Genomic DNA, 21318 nt, shown 5'->3' on the forward strand with positions numbered 1-21318 from the left:
CATATATCACATCTGATCGTTCAGTCAGTATAGGAAGACCCTCGCCTCGTCACCCCAACGCACGCAAAACCCATACCAATCCGTTCTTCCCTCAATCTCGTTTCTCTCTAAAAATTACGCGATCGCCTTTCGAATTTTCTCGCGAATTAACGGCGCTCGCATTTGCCCTCTCCTCTCGCCTCTAATTTTTCGCTAACCTTCGCCTCTACTCGATCCACGTCTATTTCCTCTCTCGCTACCCCCTATTCTTTACCCTCTCTACCTAACTCTCTTCCCTTTCGTTTTTCTCACTCTCTTCCGATTCGTTTAATTTAAACCGATAGTACGGCTACTATCTAAACAGACATTTAACTTTTGTTGTTGCTTGGTAAAAACCTGAAATCGCCATCGAATATCAATATAATACACTTATTATGTACTTATAGTATAAATATAGGAACATTCATTAAATATATTTTCATATATATATATATATAATATTATCATCGTCATATATATATATTTATATATATAGTAGAATTTGTATATATATATTTATATATATATATATATATATTACTTGGTGTTGTATAGGTAGCTATAATTTTTAAACGTGGTTTAAAATGCCCAATACATTCCATAACGCCTGGCCGTGTGGGGTGCAGCTTCGTTTCGGAATTGAGGGTGATGCGCGAGGGATCTCGCGTTACTTTCCACTTTGGTAAATCACTTGGCTTGTTTCGATTCGTACGCGATCATCCGTTTGGTCCGCCACGGCTACCCGGAATTTCGGATCGCTCTGCGTCGGAATTAATTCGCCCGATTAAAGACTCGTATCGAGCTGACGCTGTTTCGAGGTCCAAATGAAGTAGTTCACGGTAGCGCGTGTACGATCGTTCCTCAATTAACGCCATAGTGCTGATTTTTAGCGGTCCGTTTCACGTGTCTAGTAATTGCTCGAATGAAGTTGCTAGCACAATAAGAAAGCGCATCAAAGGATCGAACAGTGTGGATATACATTCGATTCGCGTAGTTGCAGAAAGTGTTTGGAAAAGCAGATTTTTATTTCTTCTTTGTTATTGCTGTCGCTATTTTACTTGAAAGATGCAAGTATTTAAGTAAATATTGTGGAATAATTTTGATCGCGTAAATTGAGAAATGAGTACATAGCGTTTGCTGTTACATTAAAGAGGACCAACAAAAGAAACTAATTACTACTTTTCTTTGTAATGAAATTGAACTACTGAGTTCATCGTGACTTAAAATGAGAAGAAATTTTATTCTGCAGAGAGATACTTCCCCTTATTTCAGAATCGTTGGATAGTAATTTATTAAAGGTCTTAATGGTAAGAAGTGAGAACTGTCCGTGTACGAAGTGTCACATAAATACGATATACCGACAGCAGGCTACGTGTATGCACACGAGACGCTAATAATGCATCACCAATGGTGTGCATCGCAGCGAACATGTTAATTATCGACACCGCCACTTAATGCGATACTAACATTAACGTGTTCGCTCGCTCTACACCTCGTCGGAATATCGTCTCTGTATGAACTAAACAAGTTGTGTTTCTACTTACATATATACAAATATATCTTTTAAGAAACACCACCGATGCTATCTAAATTTTTCAACTAATAAACTTCAAAAATAGAGCAGACATAAAATCAAAGTACACGATCAAACAGTTTTTAAATTTACAACGTCAATTGGTTACCTCGAATAAAGTTCGAACAGATTCGTTCAATTATTTGCTCAATTATCCCGCGCCCCGTTGCGAATATTAATTTCCATGCAAAAATGAAAATACCCCAATGAAGCAAGGCGATGCATCAATTTTTGTTGCAAACGAACAATTGCGTTGGTCCTCAACACGTTAGCAGCAATTTCAACCTCGTAACAACAAACACGCATCGAATAACCAAGAACCAAGCATTTCAAGCTCCGTCATCCTTCTTGAAATCGGTTCTCGTATAGGCCATGAAACAGTCGGCGTAAATATAAATATCATTCGTCGAGAGGTGCAGAGAGAAAGAGAGGGAGAGAGAGAGAGAGAGAGGGGTGGTAAAAACTAACAATAAAAAAATATCAGTTGGATATATTCGATGGTGGACGTGTGACGGAAAAACTAGCTTGCCCTCCGGCTCGAGATCCGTGCCGAGGCCGCGCTCGCGCGCGCGCACACCTACCCCCAGCTCGCGATCCCTTTGTGCCGGGACACACAATCGTGTTGAATATATTATGCCGTGCACATTTCGGAGGTACGTTTTACCGACTTCGATTGAAAGACGGCTGGCTATCACGCGAACTAACGTGATGCGGAGTCACACGCTCGTTCTGTCGTGTTCCTTCCCTTTCCTCCCTCCGTTCCTTTCCTCTGCCTCTCTCTCTCCCTCGTCGCTGCGTTTCGTTCGACCCGCGGTCTGCTTCGTCCCTCTATCTCTCTTTCTCTCTCTCTCTCTCTCTCTCTCTCACTTCGTTCCTTCTCTCCGTATGCACACGAACACGCGTCGCGTCACAATTAATTGATTCTTGGAATCCGACCCGTACGTTCGAACGGACTTAAAACGAGAACCCGATGCATTATTTCTCGATATCGACGAGACTCTACCGGGCCACCCTTGCTTCGGAGAAAGGACGATCGGCCAGTCGCGTCCGTTGCGAAGGACGCTCGTGGTTTCGTGGAAAAGTTGGGAATTTCGGAAAAAATCACGTAACGCGGCGTATTTTCGTAGAATTTATGCCATTTCGTTTAAGCCTTATTTTCGTTATCGACGTTGGTTTACACGGGTTCGGAGTTGTTCGTTGGTTATCTCGTTGCGCGCGCGCGAAGACCTTCCTGGAAGGTCCTGGCAGGACGTCAGAAACCTCAGATTAAGAACCACCGGTGTGAAATAAATAAATTCTCTGATTGCGATGGTCGACGCTGCCTCGGTCTACCTTTTGGAATTGGGGATTGTCGAAACGGAGGACCGTAAGGTTATTAGGCAGAAGGATCGGATTACTCGGGGGTGGAGAGCGGAACTTCTGGTTTGTCGAAACGAAGGATTTGAGAGATTGAAGGGTTGCACGGCGGAAGCTTAACCTGCACGCGATTATGGGTATTGGTAACCCTCTTTAGAATTCGAGTCTCTCGAAATGAACGTCTTTGTGATTCGTTAAAGCAGAGAATACTGAAGATTGCAGGAAGAAATGAAGAATCTTCCATTTGCTTCCCATGGTGGATATTTTTTGCCTTAAAAACAAGGTGTAACGATATTATACGATAAGTCGTTGGATAAAGGACAAGATAGAGTAGAATCGCGTGGTCCAATTTGCGCTTACAAGCACCGATGGATATTTATGACCTCTTTTCGGTTGGAAAACTCGAGCTACCAAGATATTCGGCTGGATGCAACGGTATCGATGGAAGATTGATGGCATTCCACAACGAGGTGTGTCGAGTGGCTATTTTTACTCCTATTCGTCGGAATTTTGGCTCGACGCGATGTCAAACCATCGATCCGCCATTATGTTTCGAAGAATGGAACGCAACCGCGGTTTTTTTCTTCGGTGCAAATTGTTGAATAGGATGCGTTCAATCAAATTCGGTTCTTGTTTGGAAACATTGTCATCGATAGATTTATCGATCGATAGTGATAACGCAAGACGATGTTATTGCTTGCTGAAAGTTTGAAAAGAAGCGACGACAATGGTGAGGATTAATCCACTACTGTGTCATATAATTTTTTACTCGTAATGTACTGAATAGAATCTCAAAGTTCGTTTTCTTGAAAGTAAAACTCGTAACGTAATCCCATTATGTTTGACCTTCGTCTGGTTATAGCTTCTGGAATCACCCTATAAATAGAGCACTCTGTACATGGAACATTGAAAGACATATGAAATAAATTCAGAGTCTAAATAAGAAATCCCATAAGATTGTTGCATCCATAAAAGAGTGACGAACAAAAGTTCGCGCATAACCGGAAGTTTCCACGCTTGAAAGGGGTGGCGGTGAGCAGACTCACTCTCTTCTCTGCGACGTCTGCTTTTTCCGCTCCCGTTTGCCGAATCCACGGCGCTGAGGGACGTATTTCCCCGAAACGCAAAGGTTTTATCGCGTCGTCACGGAAAAGGTTATCAGGAGGATCTTTGTGGGTTTTTGTTCTCCGGGTCGAGTGAACCGGGGCAAAAAAAAAAAGAAATTCAGAATTCAGACGATGGCGAGCCCCGGAGAGCGCTGTTGGATACTTTTAACTCTGTGATTTGGCAAATTGGAAGAGCGGAACTTTCACTCTTTGATTCCTCTTGGTCAAAGGGCTGTCGATTCGTTCGAGAAAAACACCCGGTTGTCGACTTCGAATTCTCCCCTTTCCCCGCTTAAACATCCGGTCAGAAATGTGTCTTCGACGCACGTAATTGAACGCAACAAATAAACGTTTCACGATTAGGCGAGGAATTAATATTACGTAGCTTATTTATTTATACAGTTTAATTCCCTATAGATATTGCAATGCGTAATACCTTGTACTAATTATATAAGAAGAAAGTTTGGTGTTTTGTTGTCGCAGAATGAAATTCGTGTAAAAATTATTGTACAACATCTCTGCTCTTGCGTTACGTGGTACTAATTATTGTGTTATCACAGTAAATCAATAATAAAAGCTAGCTAAAATTCGCGTTAGTATTTCGATATCACAAATAGTAGTTGTTATAAAGTATTATCACTGTTGTCTATGCTGTCGTTTACTGATTGTGCGAGTAAAAAATATATATGTACACATCTCGTTTCATTGTCGATCAATGTCGAATAATAGTGGTAGAGTGCAGCCGGTTGAATAAATTGAATCGTACATTGCAATGCGTTCGATGTCGCAAAGTATACGTCAGGTTATAATATTTATCTAATAAACAATCGATATTTGAAATTGATTCGATTGTTACGCGATGTTTGGTTAAAATAACTGTGAATATATGAAATGTCAATGTCAAGAAAATCATCATTACTTTTTAGGAACGATAAAACGTTTTGTATATAATACGAGGATCAGGAAATGAATATAATCAATGTAATAATTAAGATATAAATTTTGTATAATTCGTTGTCACGTTTCTCTTAATTCATTACGCATGAGAAATGTATTCTTGTAAATGTAAATCTCTTTAGCATTTTGCATGGACATTCCTGCTTAAAAATATTAAGACACGTGCAGTATAGTTCTATTTAGCGTATTCCACGTTTATTTTTATTTTTATTTACTGTACTTCAGCAGTAGTCAAATTGTTTCCGATACACTAATCGTTTTTTTACTTTCACTTTGCGTAAACTGCTTAATCGCTACTTCTTTTAACACATTGCAACATGGACAGAAATATGAGACTTCTAAATATTTTTAATTATTGAAAATATTTATCAAATTACCTATGAGATATTTAATAGATAATTACAGAGAGTAATTAATATATAATAATATTCGTTGAATTTTTTCATTCACTGAAAATGTTTGCACGTGTCCTGTTGCATTTAAATGTCCCATCTCACCGCAAAATTTGGCACTGTCATTATGGACAAAATCTAAACGGCGAGTTACACCTCGTCCTGTAATAAATATCGTTTCGCATTCCGTTCTATTTTTCTGCAGAATTAAATCTGTCAACGTTCGTTTAAACCACCATACAAATACAGTCGACAATTAATATCGAGTTAACGAGAAATTTGTATCCTCTAACTACTCCTGCGGCTATGATACAATAAAAATACTGCCACTCGCGTCTCGTAATAATTGTAATCAGGAAAAAAGTGAAACGCGCGCGCGGCGCCCACGGTACTCGTTTCGTCCGTGCAATTTTCAAGCTGTTTTCTCAGCACACTTCACGCGTCAAGTGCTTTTATTTATTCCCCTTATTATTACTATGCGCATCCCTGCGCCAATATCTAGCTGTCTAAATATTTGCCTGTGTATCAGCCGGATATATTTGCCAATGTAACAACGTTTTTCTGTGTCAACCCCCGTAATCGTAACCGTAACGCGTCGACCCTCACCGTTGGGACGACGACGGAATAAACCAGGCAGAGCAAACGCAACGCGAACCGATTCCTCAAGCCGTCGACCGCTAAATCATCTAAACGCACGTCCGCCATTCGAGGGGACGAACGGGACTAGCGCGCTAAATAAATATCGTATTTCGTATCGTTTTAAAACATTAGTATCACAGTTCACAAAGAATATACAGTTTTCGTTGGACGAGCCACCCCTAAGATTACTTAACTTCCCCTTCCCCCAACCCTCACCCCCCGTGTTCCGTAACAAACTTTGCCATTAGTCGGTGCAAAAGTTTCGAATCGAAAGCGCACGGAATCTATCGAAATCGAGGAAAATACTTTTCTTATTCAAAATAGCGATATCACAGATTAAAACGTGCGAATATTCCCGTCGCGAACGGTGCTGCGTGAAAAGCAAACGCGAAGGAACTGTTTTAAAAACGATCGCGAATTACTGAAGCGAGCTCGAAGAAACGTAGCAATCTCGACTGCGATATTTCTTTTTCTCTTGCGCATCTCCTTCGACCAACGAAGCGGACATCTCGATATAAAATACTTCCATCCGTCGAGCAGCAATTGCTCGACACACTCTGCTGTGGTTAACTAAGCAGGAGAATTGTCAGCAACAGAGTTCTCGGGAGCTTTCAGTTATACTTGACGCGGTACTACTTACAGTAACGCATTTCGAGGAAATCATGCTCTTCAACTAGTTACATATTATAATCACACGAAATTATCTCAATTAGTGACTTGTGTATTCACTTGTCACTCGATTAAAAAACCCACAAAGTATTCTACTAAACTTCAACTGAACCAAGGAATAAAGTATCGAAGCAATCGAAGCTACGAATAGCCCCCATGTTCATCCTCCCCTATCACAGATGAGAAATAAGAAATACTGCGCAAACAGCTTCGACTATAAACCTTCTCACTTTCGAGCCATTTAGAAGCTTCACTAAAATCGTTTCATCAAGGACTGTATCTTTGGTTAGACTCAGGAAATCACGAACTTCGCGAAGCTAAATAAAGACAATCCCGTTACGCTGATGAGTACGTTGCTGATCATCTAAACTACCCCTGTTTCGATTAAAAAACGATCAGCTAAGAAAACCTACGAAACGCGAGAGGGAAACGCAACGCGTGAGAAAAGGGGGTGTGCGCAAGGACCGCGAATGGCAGGGGCCGTTTCTCCGAAACAAAGAACAACCCTTGGAGCAGGCTCGAGCGCAGAGCGCGGCGGTGCACGTCAAGCGCAGTCGGTCTTTCAGTGACAGAACGATTTGCAGCTTCCCTCGGCCGTCCATAACGCGGTAAATCTGGCATACGGTGGAAATGGGGCGGCAGCGGGCGGACGTTGGTTGTCTGTATAAAAGCTAACAGAGGCATCAGGCGTCATGGAACTATTTTCCTTAATCCTTGGATCGTTAATTACGCGCGAGAGACGGACACGAAACGCAGTCCCGTCGCAGCGGCGTCCTCGAGCGCGCACGGGGGTGGACAAACCAGCGTAAATTAAAAGTCCCGCCACCGATTGTATCTTCGTTTTGCGCTGCTTCTCCTCCGCTTCTCCTCCTTCTTCTTTTTTTTTCTTCGTTTTTCTTTTTTTTGTTTGTTTGAAACTCGTTGACATTCGTTGGACAATGTTCTCTATTCACTTATCTCACCTCTTCCTCTATCCTCTCCCTTTTTTCTCTACCTCTTCGGCTGATTCCTGTTCAGATTAGTGCGTGGTATCGTCTGCCTTCGTTTTTGTTTGCTTGTTTTTCTCTCCGCGTTCGTCCATCGTGGGACGTACTACTTCCATTCGCGTTGTAAAACTTCCACCCTTAATCGACTTGACTATATATAATATATATATATATATATGTACGTAACTTTAGGAATTTATCGACTAAACTGACCTATCGCGGTGCCGGACCAGCTCGCTCGAGGGGGAACGCTCGGTTCGCTCGAAGGAATTATTTTCTATATAGATTGACTCTCTACTTTTCACCTCCACAGCGTACGTACGCGCGCGTTCACCTTGGCAAGTCGTCGATACTGTATAGTCTTTTTCTTTGGCACCGTGAACCGCATTGCCCCCCTGAGCGGCCATCATCTATCTGCTGCCGGTCCGCGATCAACCTTATTCTCTTAGATAGCACCTTCGTTATTCGACTTCGTTCCGCGAATGCGAGTCGCACACAGCAGCAAAGTGTATCGTAAATTACTAGCTAAAGGACTAAACGTTAGTTCTGACGGAAATCGGGTGGCTGGCCTCGCAAGGGTTTGGAACCACTCGCCGCCTGACGGCGTTCTCGTTCACTCGTCCGCTCAGATTCAATTCGCTAGCCGTCCTTTGGTGTAAGCGGAACCGTGCGACGTAATCGCGTGCCTCCGCGTGGAAGTATACGACTGAGTTTAGTTTCAGCCGTACCTCGCCGTCACGTGGAATCCATGCGGGTGAAAGATCGACTTGAACTTGGTACGAAACCGCGGTCGTTCTGGGATCGCTTAGCCCTTTGCGTTCAATGCGCCGGAATTCTGCGGGAAATGCGTTTTAAAGCTGTACGAGGAAACGAATTTTCGCGCGAATGAGACTGGTGTGGTGACACCTTACTGATTTTGTGATTGAAACGATCTGCATCTTGTGTTTGTTCAAATTATAGAATCGTGCGATACGAATTTTGCAATGCTCTTCAAAGGAAGTATATGGACACGAATTGAAATTGAACCGCTTCTGAATTATAAAACGAGTCACGTACATATATACTATAAATACTTGATATAATACTTCTTCTATCTCGTAAAACAGGGTATCTCCCCCAGTAAAGTACATAGAGCGTTAACATTCGTTTAATTCGTTTACCATAGAAAAAAGCGTTTAAGCGGTAACAACTTACACAATACTCGAAAATACGTAATACGAATATTCTACAATTCAGAAGCGGGCATTTCGAGTTCGCGTCCGCGCACTCAATAAATTCAATTGCGAACGAGAAGATACGCCACGTCGGAATCGTTTCGATCGAACGCAAGGGGGTTGCAATCACGCAGCAGTACCCGCTCTCGGTTTCAGGTTTGAGCAACGATCACGAAATCACAGCGTTCGCTAAAACGAGGCAAGTTGTGTACAAGAATAAAATATAGAAGAACCATCTGTTTATGCATCTTTCACAGCGATGGCACCCCACGATCAGGGGACAACGGGTCAGGGCAACGCGTTCCATCGTCGGACGATCGTCAAGTCGTTCGCAACCGGACGGACCCTCGTCGATCCTAAAGCGGTATCGTTCGCGTACACCTCGAGGTATCGTCGATCACCAGGACGGCGATAGATCCGGCGCAAGCTATGCGGTAACTTTCACGAAAAGTAAACGAGACTTGGCACTGGGACGGCACGTTTTGCAACAACGATCGCTGTAGATCTCATTACTTATCCTTAATTTAATGTCTATTTTAGAAGACGGAATAACGCGTCGAATAATTTACCGTCGCCCGTCCGTGTGATCGATCCTGCAAGGTAAACGTCGGGACCATCCCTCCGTTCGTTCATCTGGTGAACAGTTGAAGCGGCTCGTGAATAGTTAAAAGCACGATCGGAGGCCCGTTCGGTTGGGGACGCTGACCAGGAGACGCTGGACGAGTGCTATTGGTCGATTCCGCCGACGAATGTAACAGGCGTACGCGCATCTTCTGCGATTCTGCAGAATCCTGGATTCCTCGAGGGACTCCAACGCCGGAAGCGTCGAGCACGGGACGCGAGGACGGCGGGGCTCGCTTGCGAGACCAGGTCCCAGGAGAATGAGCCGGCACTCTCGTTCTGGATATCTTCAACTGGACGATCTATCGTTATCGAAGTGTACGCGCGTGCTAGAGTGGTCCTTGACGGATGGACAACGCAAGGTGTCTGGTTAAATATCTTCGATTACACGTTTCCTAGAACGCGTTCAATTTTTCCAGCAGAGAATAATACGCGTGAAAGATGGCGTCGAATTCTGAATAGCAGCGGGGTTACGTTTAACCCGCGATTTTTTATGTAAAATTTCAGACGTCATCTTTCACTGGTGTTATTTTTTTGTCACGAATCGAAGGCGTTCCAAGTGAAAGAGGAAAGGAATTGGTAAATGAAAGGACAAGAGCCACCCTAGCGAGTGCGCGTACCAAGGACGTACATGTATGTACACGCAGACAGCAGAAATAGACTCGTTGGCTATAAGAAGAGGTTGGAAGGATCGTAGAAACCGTGCGACAACGCGTTACCTCGCGGTTTCTCTACTGCGTGACGGCTGCAACGAAAGAAAACGCGCTTTATTGCTAGATCGCTAGGTTTAAAATGCGGCTGGCTTTCCAAGGCACCGGCAACGCTTCCGCGAAGGATCCGGCGCGGAGCGCCGCATCCTCCGTTCGATGCCCAAGTCGAACGCGTCGCTGCGTCCTTTGGACCAGAAGTCTAGCATTTGGTACGCTATTTCGCATTTGCCGACGAGTTCCTGTTGCAGTTTGCTTGCTTCTAACGGAGGAAATTATAATTAATCGTCGCTCTTTACTTGAATCTAAAATGTCTACATGTAGGAACTAGCGGTTATTATAAATAGCCTATAGCGATGTATCGAAATATGATACTGCAATGAGAAGGAGATGAAACAAAATTTAAATCTGTTGCATCTGAGTCGTACGAAACTAGATGAATCGTTAAACGATTAATCGATGACAAAGAATGGTATCTTTTCGTTCAATGTTGGTACACCGTGGAACTGAGAAAAATGGCTGCTCTGAAGAAGCTGCTTGTTCGATTTGGATTTTGAAACAGATTCTTGCGTTGAAAGATTTTAATTTAATTATCTGCCAAACGACTGTCCCGTTAACGTATTATTTCGACGTGCAAAGATTGAAATTAATAAGGCTCTTCTTGTTCGCGATTAATTGACCACCAAAGGCTATGAGAAACTATTCTTATTACGCTACACGTTCTCTACTTTCGTATATGTTTCACCTTATGCTGTTGGTTTAAAAGGTAGAAAGCGTAGAGAGATGCAGGCACACGCTCGGAGGTGAAACAGTGAGGCAAGAAGCCACTCATGACGCCCGCAGTCAAGAGTGTAGCCCTGAGTAGCCAATTAATTGTTTCGCATAAGAAGGTGCTGCGTGGATCCTCCACTTGTGGCTGACACTATCTCATCACCTCGAGTTACACACACCAGAGGGTAGATTATGTTTCCGGAGCACCGAATGTGTAGTAATTTTATTAATTAATCACTGAGATTCGTACCGCGCGACGACATTTTAAACAGATGAGTAGCCCTCTTCAATTTTTATTAAATAGCTACTGCGTAATTAAAAGATACCATTATTTTGTGCTATCATATTAATTGCTTAAATACTCCTCTTTCGTTACAGCGATGGAGCGAATAATATGAAACCTTGGAAACAAGACTGACCGAGGTAAGTTAAAAGGGGTTGAAAAATCTAATTCTTATATTAAAATACAACGCGTCTAAGCTATTAAATTCATCAAATACGTTAAAACGATCATTTCCAAGGTCTTTCAAACTTCCATCGCTAATTATCTCATCAATTTCTTATGACTGTTCGTTATCGAACATACTTTCCGTGAGACTTCCCGTCCAAGTACGCGACGCACCCGCCATTTTGTGGCATTAATACGTAAGAATGATCGTTATCGCGTGTATTGTATAAAAATCGCGTTCGATTCTGCTGACAACTATTAAATAACAAGTGTAGATCGCTCGTTGGTGCACGAAGACGAAGAATACAACAAAAACGAGCCGTCGACGTTTGTCCGCCGAGTCGTTGCGTTCTTTGGTTTCGAATCCTTATCACAAGTTAACGTTATGTAGAGGTCTTGTCGTATCAATTGCATCCCCTTCTGTCCTCTCTATTCTTCTAACCATCGTTGTCGACGATTTCCCACTCTCCCCCTTTCTTCGTAATTGACTCGTCTTGGTGGGCCAACGGCTGGATGGATACGCGGTTCTCCTCTTCTCACCCTCGCGACGTTCTCCACTTCCGCTACCCTTCGTTTGCGCGCCAGAGAGGCGAGAACTCGCGAAGAATCGAAAAGATGGCCTCGAAGACGCGAAGCGTTCCTCTTTTATGCGCATACGAAACCTAGTTTAATGGAATCTTAAAAATACGCCACAGTCTTCGACGGACTTCCTGTCGTTCGACTCAAACGTAACTGGCATTTCGCATAAGATTAACATATGCACGCTCTTCTTCGAAAACCACCTTCATGCAAGCCGGATGTTTCCTCCACTCGTCTCTGTGCGTTTCTCGTCACGTTTTTACGCTTGGTACGCGATCAGACGAATTCCTCGTGACAACGTAATTATATTAGCTCGCTAGCTTTGCTATTATTTCTAGCCAAGCATCTCTGCCAGGGAAAGGGTGCTCCAGCTGGTAACAAACGCGTCTAACAATAAATAACTCGCCGGCATTGCGCGAAAAATTCGTGTTTCTACACCGTTGCACGCTTTCCAGTCGCGACCCTTGAGTTCGCAAGGGTGGACGTCTCGTTGTCCGATCCGAGAATCCCAACGATAAGAAACCTAACTCCACCTCGCTCCACACTCGAATAAGATGTCCTCAGGCATCACCTGACTACCTCTGTACATACCAGCCAGCGTTACGATTAAAACAAATTGGCCAGAGCAACCCTTTCCGTAGCCGCAGATGACTCGCGCGAAACCAAGCCTCTCCGAAAAAACGCGTTAGCAAAGTGCAAAGAACGTGCGCGGTAGCGTCCGGCCGTACGCTTAGCGCTGGTGTATGTGCGTGGTGAGATGCTTGGACAGGTAGTCCGCCCTCGCGAAGCATTTGCCGCACATCTCGCAGTGGTACGGCCTCTCCCCGGTGTGAATACGAAGGTGCCTGGTCAGGTCGCTCTTACCGCCGAACGCGCGTCCGCAGAACAAGCAAACGAACGGCCGTTCCCCGGTGTGCTTGCGCACGTGGAGCTTCAGGTTCTCCTTCGAGCGGACGCACTTACCGCAGAACGGGCAAGCGAAGCGGCGCTCGCGCCTGTCCACCTCGTGGCTGCTACTACGGGCTAGGCTGATCACAGGATCGGTGGCCTCGGATCGGTCGTCGTCCACCGCGTTGTCGTCGACGTCCGCTAGCTCGTTCGCGCTGCCTCCAACCGCGGCGCCGCCGCCGTTTCCAGCGGATGCCTCGGTCATCTGCACCTCCACGGACTCCCCAGGGTTCTCCTGCACGCTGGCCGTCTCCGAGACGCTCTCCTCCCGCGCGTTCTCGTTGAACGCGCCCCTGGTCTCCTCCTCGCCGGGATTGGTGGTGGTGTCGCTTCCAGTCTCCACCTGGGACGGTTCTCCGGTGCTGGACACCTGGTCGCTTCTCTCCGCGGCGGCTGACACCGACATCGCGCTGCTCTGCGGCTCTGGCGCGCGTTGCAGTCGCTCCAGCGCGTGGTTCAATCGGTGCTTCTTGAACGACTTGAGATACCTGAACTGCATGCCGCAGACGTCGCAGGTGAACAGCTTGTCGGCTGGTAGCCGCGCACGGTGGTTCTGCTCCCGGTGTTTCACGTACGCGGATCGGTAGCGGTACCGTTGCCCGCATTGCTCGCAGGTGAACGGCTTGTCGTCGCTCGCCTGGCCAGCGTGCTGCAGCAATGCGTGCCGTTCCAGCAGCCAGGCGGAAGGAAACGTCGCCAAACAGACGCCGCAGCGACGTGCCAAACCAGCCAGACCGGCGAAACCGCCGTGACCTAGCAGCGAACCGCTGCCACCGCCGCCGCCGCCGGATCGCTCCACCAGGGCGCCCCAACCCCCTGCCTCCAAACCGAGGGCCAGCGATACCTGCAACGATCAGGCTCTGTTAGATGGAGCACGGGTGAGGATGCTTGGTGATGGGTTTTGTCTGGTTTCATTTCTGCTGGGTGTTGGATGAGGGGATGGATAAGGGCGTTTGGGATGAATTGATAAGGGTTGCAGGCGACAGAAAAATAACTGAATTCTTGCGGTAATAATACTTTCTTTGGCAGGTTTCTAGTTTAGTTCTTGTATATTCAAAAGGACTTGTATAATGCGTAGATATTTTTTAATAGAAAGATTTTGTCTATTAATGGAGACAGTTGCGTTGATTTAGTCGCTTTGTGAAAGTGAAATGTTGGTGACAATGTTTCAACTAATATTAGTCACGAGTGCAGCGATACATTCATATGTAACCAGTATGAGCGTCTCACTGAAGACGATAAGAACTGGAATGTAAATTTTTGAAAATAATGTACTATTATTGCTTCAGTTATTTCTCTCTCGCATCTCGTACATTTTGAAGTCTCTTGTATGGAACCAAAAACGTACGTATTTTATCCTGGTGTAGAAGGTTGACTTTTCAATTGCGCATCGATTTCAATTCAATGCACATGAAAGATAGTAGATTTTGCAGAGGTACAATAATGCTATTGCGTGAAACGATAAATTAATGTATTGTATAACACGTAATCTAGCCCTTATTGCGCTGAACCGTTCAATGCTGTCCACAACATTAATACAGCTTACTTATTTCCCTACAGGATGTTGGGTTGAATAATTTTTCACTTTTGATACAAAATATATCAATTGTATCCGAAACTACGTTAAAATAAAAATGCAAAGACTGTTCTGACAAAGTAAACGTATATCAATTATAAAAGAAGAAGTGCACGTTAGGGTGCTCGAGCTCATAACGCACAGTAGATGATTTTCCAAGATCCAAATGTCGCTTCGAAGCGCTAAAGGGCTAGAGAATACTATTTCGATTCGAATTTCAGATATTGAGTTTTAATCTTTTCTCTAAACTGTGTGATTTCTTTTCATATATCTACGTATCGTCTGCCGAATAGTAACGAATTGATGAAAACTCGTAATGATAATGAGCACATGTATATATAATATATATATATTATATTAGTAGACATTGAGATGCAAAAAAAGGTATATATAAAATCGTAAAAAAGGCATGCAATCTGAATACCGTAAAAAAGTGATTCTCAAAATAGGACAAAACTTACCAATCGCAATTGCATACTCGTTACGCAAGTTACTTCTTCGTTTAATCGCCATTCACATGGACACATCGACGTAGCAGTGTAATATTACGCATCTTGATAATTGTTATAATAAAAACGTTTAAGTTAAATATTGAAACAATAAGAGGTTCTTAATAAATCAGGTGTGCATATCTAATTACGTGTAGAACGATGGTAAATATAAAGGGAAACGAGAATCGAAAGCAATAAAATCGCGGTAAGTAACATGAAACAGAGCAAGCGATGGGGTGGAAGCTAAATAATTTCTACGACCAAACGAACGGGCGGGTGTCAGTATTAAAATAAGACATCAGGTTCAATGACCTATTGTTAACACAAACAGTTTGCAGCTTTTTATTTCACAAATCGTTAATTTACAACTATGATATGCATTCGTTCGCCTAAGAACCGAAACAAAACGTCATTTTACACGAAACAAGGCGTAGTATCCATAATGATCGGAACGCGTGTCAACGTGGGTGAATAGTTACGGACAAGTCTTTCCCACCGATAGCTTTCGACGTCGAGTACCTGGGACGGTCGTTACGCGTGGAAATGTGTTCTGAACGATCGCACCTTGCCACGCTTTCGACCATCAATGGTTAAGTATTACACAATATTCGAGCCGCGTTGAAACACGCGAGATGCGAATGCGAGGAAGCGTTCCGTCGAAATCGAATCGTACAGTTAATTAACCTGTTCCCATCTGACGCGTTTCAACCGGCGTCGATTTGCAAACGCGGAAACGAACGAGGCTCCTCGCCTCTGTTTCGGCTCGACCAGCGCGAAAGGGGTCCGTAACCAACAGCGAGAAACTATGCGCACGTTTTTTTTTTTTTTTTTTCTTTCACACACGTATCTCGTTTTACGAAATTGTTCTTCACACTTTCTCGTTTCGATCTACCCCGGAGGTCGCGGCTCGAACGCGTCTTCGAGCCATCGATGGCCATTTTTGTGTGTTCTCGTGAGCGGCGTATGATCTGTGTGTGCACGAGCAGTTTTCTTCTCTCCACTTACATCAACCCTCCTCTCGTTTCGTTCGAGTGGAATTCGCGACTTCTGAACAACGTACGTTCCTCACCTTCGCCATGCTTCCTTCTCTTCCTTCGTTCCTTTAGCGTTTCAAGACGATAGAACGGCGGGTGTCGCGAGTACAATGAACGCCAGAAAGACGCATAAGCTTTTCGGAGCACCATTTCTCGTGTATTTTCTCGTCTCTCTCTCTCTCTCTCTCTCTCTCACTCTCTCTGTTCGCCCTCCTCGGACCAGTTCCGTCATCGGAGCCCCGCGAGAGCCGATCGAGGCAACGATCGATCGGATCGTTGCGTCGAGCTGACGGCTGCCGGAGGAGCGAATCACGAAAACGAGACGCACCGACTCGTTCGCGTTACCGCTCTTTATCCGCGACGCGATCATCGCGGTTCGATAATAATTCATGTACGTGTCCTATCGCGGACCACGATATCTAAGATCAGCAAGGTCGTGCTAGAGCGTTCTCGGCACATCATGCGACGCTTTCAGTCTACTGGGTGTCGCTGCAGTTAAGAGTGGCAAACAGAATGTTTTATTTGTATAATTTGAAATTGGTATCGTCATGCTATAGGAATTATCGAGAGCGAGAATTATTGCGAGCTTTCGTGGAAATGAATTAGTTTCTCCAACATTTTTTGAAAGAATGCTCGAGAAAGGTAGTATTCTCATACAAAATTTGTGTACTGGTGTGTGGAATGTTAAAGAGCAAGCGTGGAAAATAATTTCGTGTGAAAGTAGAAGCGCGTAGCATCAACGCGACCTTTAATTAGCAATTTCTTCAGAGCCAATTTAATCCTATAACGCAAAGGTGACTCGAGAAGAAACTGAAATGCAACGTTAGTTCTTAATAGAGTGAAAATCGGTTTCACCGAATCGACAGAGTTTGTCCCACGACTGAGATTACTCTGCGCGGCTGAGCGTTTGCGTCACGAGAACGTTGGCAAATGAAATTTTAATCATGCACCATAGAGAGAGGATCGTCCGCGGGTCTCGTCTGAACAATTGACGCAAACCGTACGTGACACGGCTCGTGTACTTTTCACGTCTCGGAAAGCGTTCCCGCGAAAAGAACTTGTCAACTGTTTGAGAAACGAGTCCGGGACACGTACGGTTAGATAAATCCTTTAAACATCTCGGTTCTATCTTCGCGACCGCTTCGAATCCACTTTCGAAGACGTGTCGCGCTCTAGCAGCCTTGCTTGCGCCATCTTGGATCATCGTGCTCCTCGTTGGACCATCCTTGATCGATTCGAAATGAATAGGTTACGATAAATGTTGCAGAATATGCAATTAACCCCGTAGAATTTTCATTTCTTTTTGGTAATTGCACCATATGCAATGCAGTAACATAATAATTCAGATAAAGTAACTTACTAATCAGGGTGGAGAACTTGTAACTTCATTTTGCGAGTATGAAACATCATTTTTTTCATTTTAGGCTCATTAAATGTATTATAGACTACGAACAAGTTTCTACGTGCCACTATAAAGGGTTAATGAACATATTCCTCACATCTGAAAACATCGTAGCATACATCATCGGAAAAAAATTGCTCTCCTGTTCCTCGAACAGTTGGACTTAAATTTCGCGAACGGCGCTGCGTCTCGCGCGAAGCCTACTTAACATCTGGCGCGAGATTCGAATAGTTTCGTTTAAAAAACGGAGGCGACCGAGGCAAACTAGCTACGCGCAACTTCTCTCTTAACAATCGTCGCGCATCGTCTCTAATCACTAGCGTTTTACTCGATAAATCAAGCGATCTGGACGCGTCGGTGCTGGGTGTCGAGGTGTGCTGGAATGTAAGGTTCCTTTCTCGTTTCTTTTTTTTTTTTCTTTCCCCGTTTGCTTTTTGTTTCCCACCCCCCATTGTTTTTTCTCTCTCTCCCTTTCTTTCTCTCTCTCCCTCTCTTTCTCTCTCTCTCTCTCTCTCTCTCTCTATATCTCTCGCAACTTTCGAAACGGCATGGGCGTCGATTGATCTGTATCGCGACCGAGAGATTCGGCGGCACGTATCATCTGCAAAGCAAAAAATCTAAAATCTCTGGTTGGCACAGAAAACTGAAACGATGTGGCGCCGCGGCGGGTAGCCCGGCCGGCTTTCGTTACAAGTATGAAAAATATTCCGGCTTGGTCTTTTTAAATACCGTTTAAAAAAGTTATTGCATCTGGATAACCTATGTTGTATAGGTACGTAATAATTTCACTTTTCTTTTATCGTATATTGTACAAATATTGTTGTAAGAGTCGGTACAAACGTTACTGTAGAAAACATAACAACTCGTAAGTTTCTCTCTCGTCTCAATCTTTCACTTCTGCGTGCGTGTTATTATTTCACTTAACTCGTTTTAGTTTCTTTATATTTCTCCATTTTTTTTTTCTTTTTCGTTTTTTTTTTCGTTTTCATCTCTCTCACCTCTCCTCTTCTATCCGTTCACCGCTTTTTCTCGTTCACTCGTACATTTTCTCCCTTCCTGTCTCTCCCCCTCTCGCTCTCCTTGTCTCTCACTGACTCTCACGCGCGCTCGCTCTTTCTCTCATTACCTTTCGCACTATTTTTATGCGTTTAATCGCGTTTATGGAAAGCTTAGTTTAGTGTTATACAATCTGTTTAGTAGTACTAGGCGAGATTCCGATCTACAGAGTGGCTCCCGGTATTTGAACACTGCATCGCTCGTGTTGTCTCTCGTACGGTTCCTCTGTGTACGTGTCTGCGCATTTCTATTCGTACCTGTATCTACGTACGTGTAAATGTACATTTGTGTGTGTCTGTGTCTGTGTCTGTGCATGTCCTGCGGGTATCCGGAGCGAACGAGAAAGAACGAACTGAGGAATGAATGCGGCGATCGAGTTTCGGTGAAAGGGCCAGTCGAGGCGATTGACTTCTTCGTTACGAAAGAATGTAGCGATATTTAGCGAGCATTCCATTCATTTGGTCGTTCGTACGCGACTCGCGAAGCTAACGAATTTTTAACTACCTTCTGGTGAAGTTGAAACAAAAATTTACCATTGCACGCCATTCTTTTAATACTTAAACATCGCGCAACAATTAATCAGTGAAACGATGCTCAATTTTAAATGACAGATCGAGCCAATTGTCACTTGGTTTCAACCAAATCGTTGGTCCACGTCCAACGCAACGAAACAACATGGAAGTCTCCTAATAGAATTAAATCGCGTCAACCATCGTCAGTCCCGGATAACATATTCACGTATTATCAAATCACAGCAGACTCTTCTAAAGTATCCCTTCGACACTCTATCCTAATGAAGAAAAACTTAGTCCCTATTCGCTACCAACGCATAATCCTTTACTCGCTATTTCTAAGTACCAACAATTAGCAATATAGGTGTTATATATTTCTACATTTCCAACCTAAAAAAGGCACGCTATAATTATCAGTTCTAATACAACGAATTTTCCTAAAGTACCAAATGAACTTCTCTATTGGTACCAGTGTAAATCAAGTTCATCTACAGGTTATCGTTCCCTTATCATTAGAGAACAACGTCGACACCATCCGTCCACGTCCAATCCAATTTATAACATTTCGAGGAGCGACAGATTTCGTCGGCTAATTTTCGACAAGATGCGCGGAGCGAGCCATTCGTGGACCTTGAACGAGATGCTTACTAAGTACCATAAAACCGCGACCTCGCGTGTTCTACCCTTGGCCAATTGCAGAAGCGGATGCGCGTTCACTAAAATGTGCAACGAGTGCATAAAACCGATCGACGAGTGCCTCGACGATGATTCCAGGTATCCTCAGCTATTCGCCGCGTTCGCTTTTGCGGAAGTCAGGTGTCTTGACCGTTTCTCGGTTTCCTTCGAACGTCAGAAGACTCGTTGCAAATGGCGCGGACGTGGTTGGTTAAACAAAAATTGATGGCAAAGCGGACAGCGTGGAAATTGAACGGTCAATGTTCGAACGATTTTGGCTAAAGTGGATCGTGTGCTTTTTCTTTCGCGATGAACTTTCGCTTCGAACAGCGAGGGGTTGGTTCGATTACAAGATCGACAAGCAAAGCGAACGATCGAGTGTATTATCGTTTAATCAATTTATTTTTTTAATCGAGATTAAAATGAAACGCGTATTTCTGTTTTACGTGTCGTAGCGTTAATTTTTAATATTTGATTCAGAAGATATATAATTCTTCTTTTGTGATCGCGTGTATCTTCTTCTTTTTCTGGTTCGAATATGAATGGCGAGGTAAAGTGATTATTTTTATGCGATAAAGGTTCGGTTCGTTAAGTAATTAAATAATTCGAGGGAACAATTAAAACACACATCGCCGGTGATTTAATTTTCATTTATCCTCGATTTAATTCTTGTCCATTTATTTATCGACAATCGATGGTTTCATACGAGAGGTTTTAAATCTCTTTGATGCGAGTTTATTTAAACGGGAACGGACGCGCCGCTTCCTCTCCGCGTTTACCAATATCACCGTTTAACATTACAATTTATTATTTTAATTGATTAAATCGATTCTGTTGCGTCACTCTGTTGATTAGGAATCGTTTAATAATCTATGTAAATTTGCCCTTTCAAGTTCGGAAGCGACAACGTTCACAAGCGAAATTCAATTTATTCTTTTATGTTAATGTCCCGTTCCCATGAAGATTTACTCAGGTAATTGTTTACCGTCAGTTCTGTAATTAATAGTACTAGTATCGCGATGCTATGTTCAATTACTGATGACAGATCATATAGATCATTACGTTTGATTAATTGTAGAACAAAGGTAAAACATGTAGAATTGTTACAATATGGAAATTATAGCCGTACATGATCTCGTGGATGTGAAACGATACGAAAATGCAGCGAGGACGCCTTTGTCAATAGTCCAATTGTATCTTAAACGATTTACTGATTTTCAACAATGGTACAACAAATAAGACTGGACCAAATAAATTTATAAAAAATTCTCAATGCTACGTGCAGCTTTCCAAATGGTCAATCTACTCTAGAAACGAAGGCGAAGAGAAACAATTTCGCTGGATGATCAGAGAAAGAAGAAGAATGCTCAACTCAATGGAAGATTTTTCAAACCGTTTGTGGACGTTCCACGCAGAGTACCAAAGCGAAATTGTGCGAGTTTAGAGAACGCCTGTACATATTGCAACCCGATCTGCTCGATGTGGCGCCTGGTGACATTTTTCAGCCAATACTGCGAGGAAGGTTGCCACGTCGTCCACGAGATAGGCGTGGGCGTGCGGGAAAGGTGAAAGGGGTACGACGAAGGGT

The 21318-nt window shown here is 43.8% G+C and overlaps 2 protein-coding genes across 5 annotated transcripts in view; one reads left to right on the forward strand and one right to left on the reverse strand.

Moving 5' to 3' along the window:
- Rassf (Ras association family member) overlaps positions 1-21318 on the forward strand; it is a 459381-nt gene that overhangs the window by 17349 nt on the left and 420714 nt on the right. The gene's annotated exons all lie outside the window — the stretch shown is intronic.
- Mamo (zinc finger protein 628-like) overlaps positions 12674-21318 on the reverse strand; it is an 81222-nt gene continuing 72577 nt past the window's right edge. For all 4 annotated transcript variants that reach the window (XM_076910690.1, XM_076910692.1, XM_076910691.1 and 1 more), the window contains exon 4: positions 12674-13828. In XM_076910690.1, the coding sequence (XP_076766805.1) occupies positions 12767-13828 (1062 nt within the window). In that variant the 3' untranslated portion in view covers positions 12674-12766. The remainder of the gene's footprint in view (positions 13829-21318) is intronic.

Source organism: Xylocopa sonorina, chromosome 2 (assembly GCF_050948175.1).
Source record: "Xylocopa sonorina isolate GNS202 chromosome 2, iyXylSono1_principal, whole genome shotgun sequence".
NCBI lineage: Eukaryota > Metazoa > Arthropoda > Insecta > Hymenoptera > Apidae > Xylocopa > Xylocopa sonorina.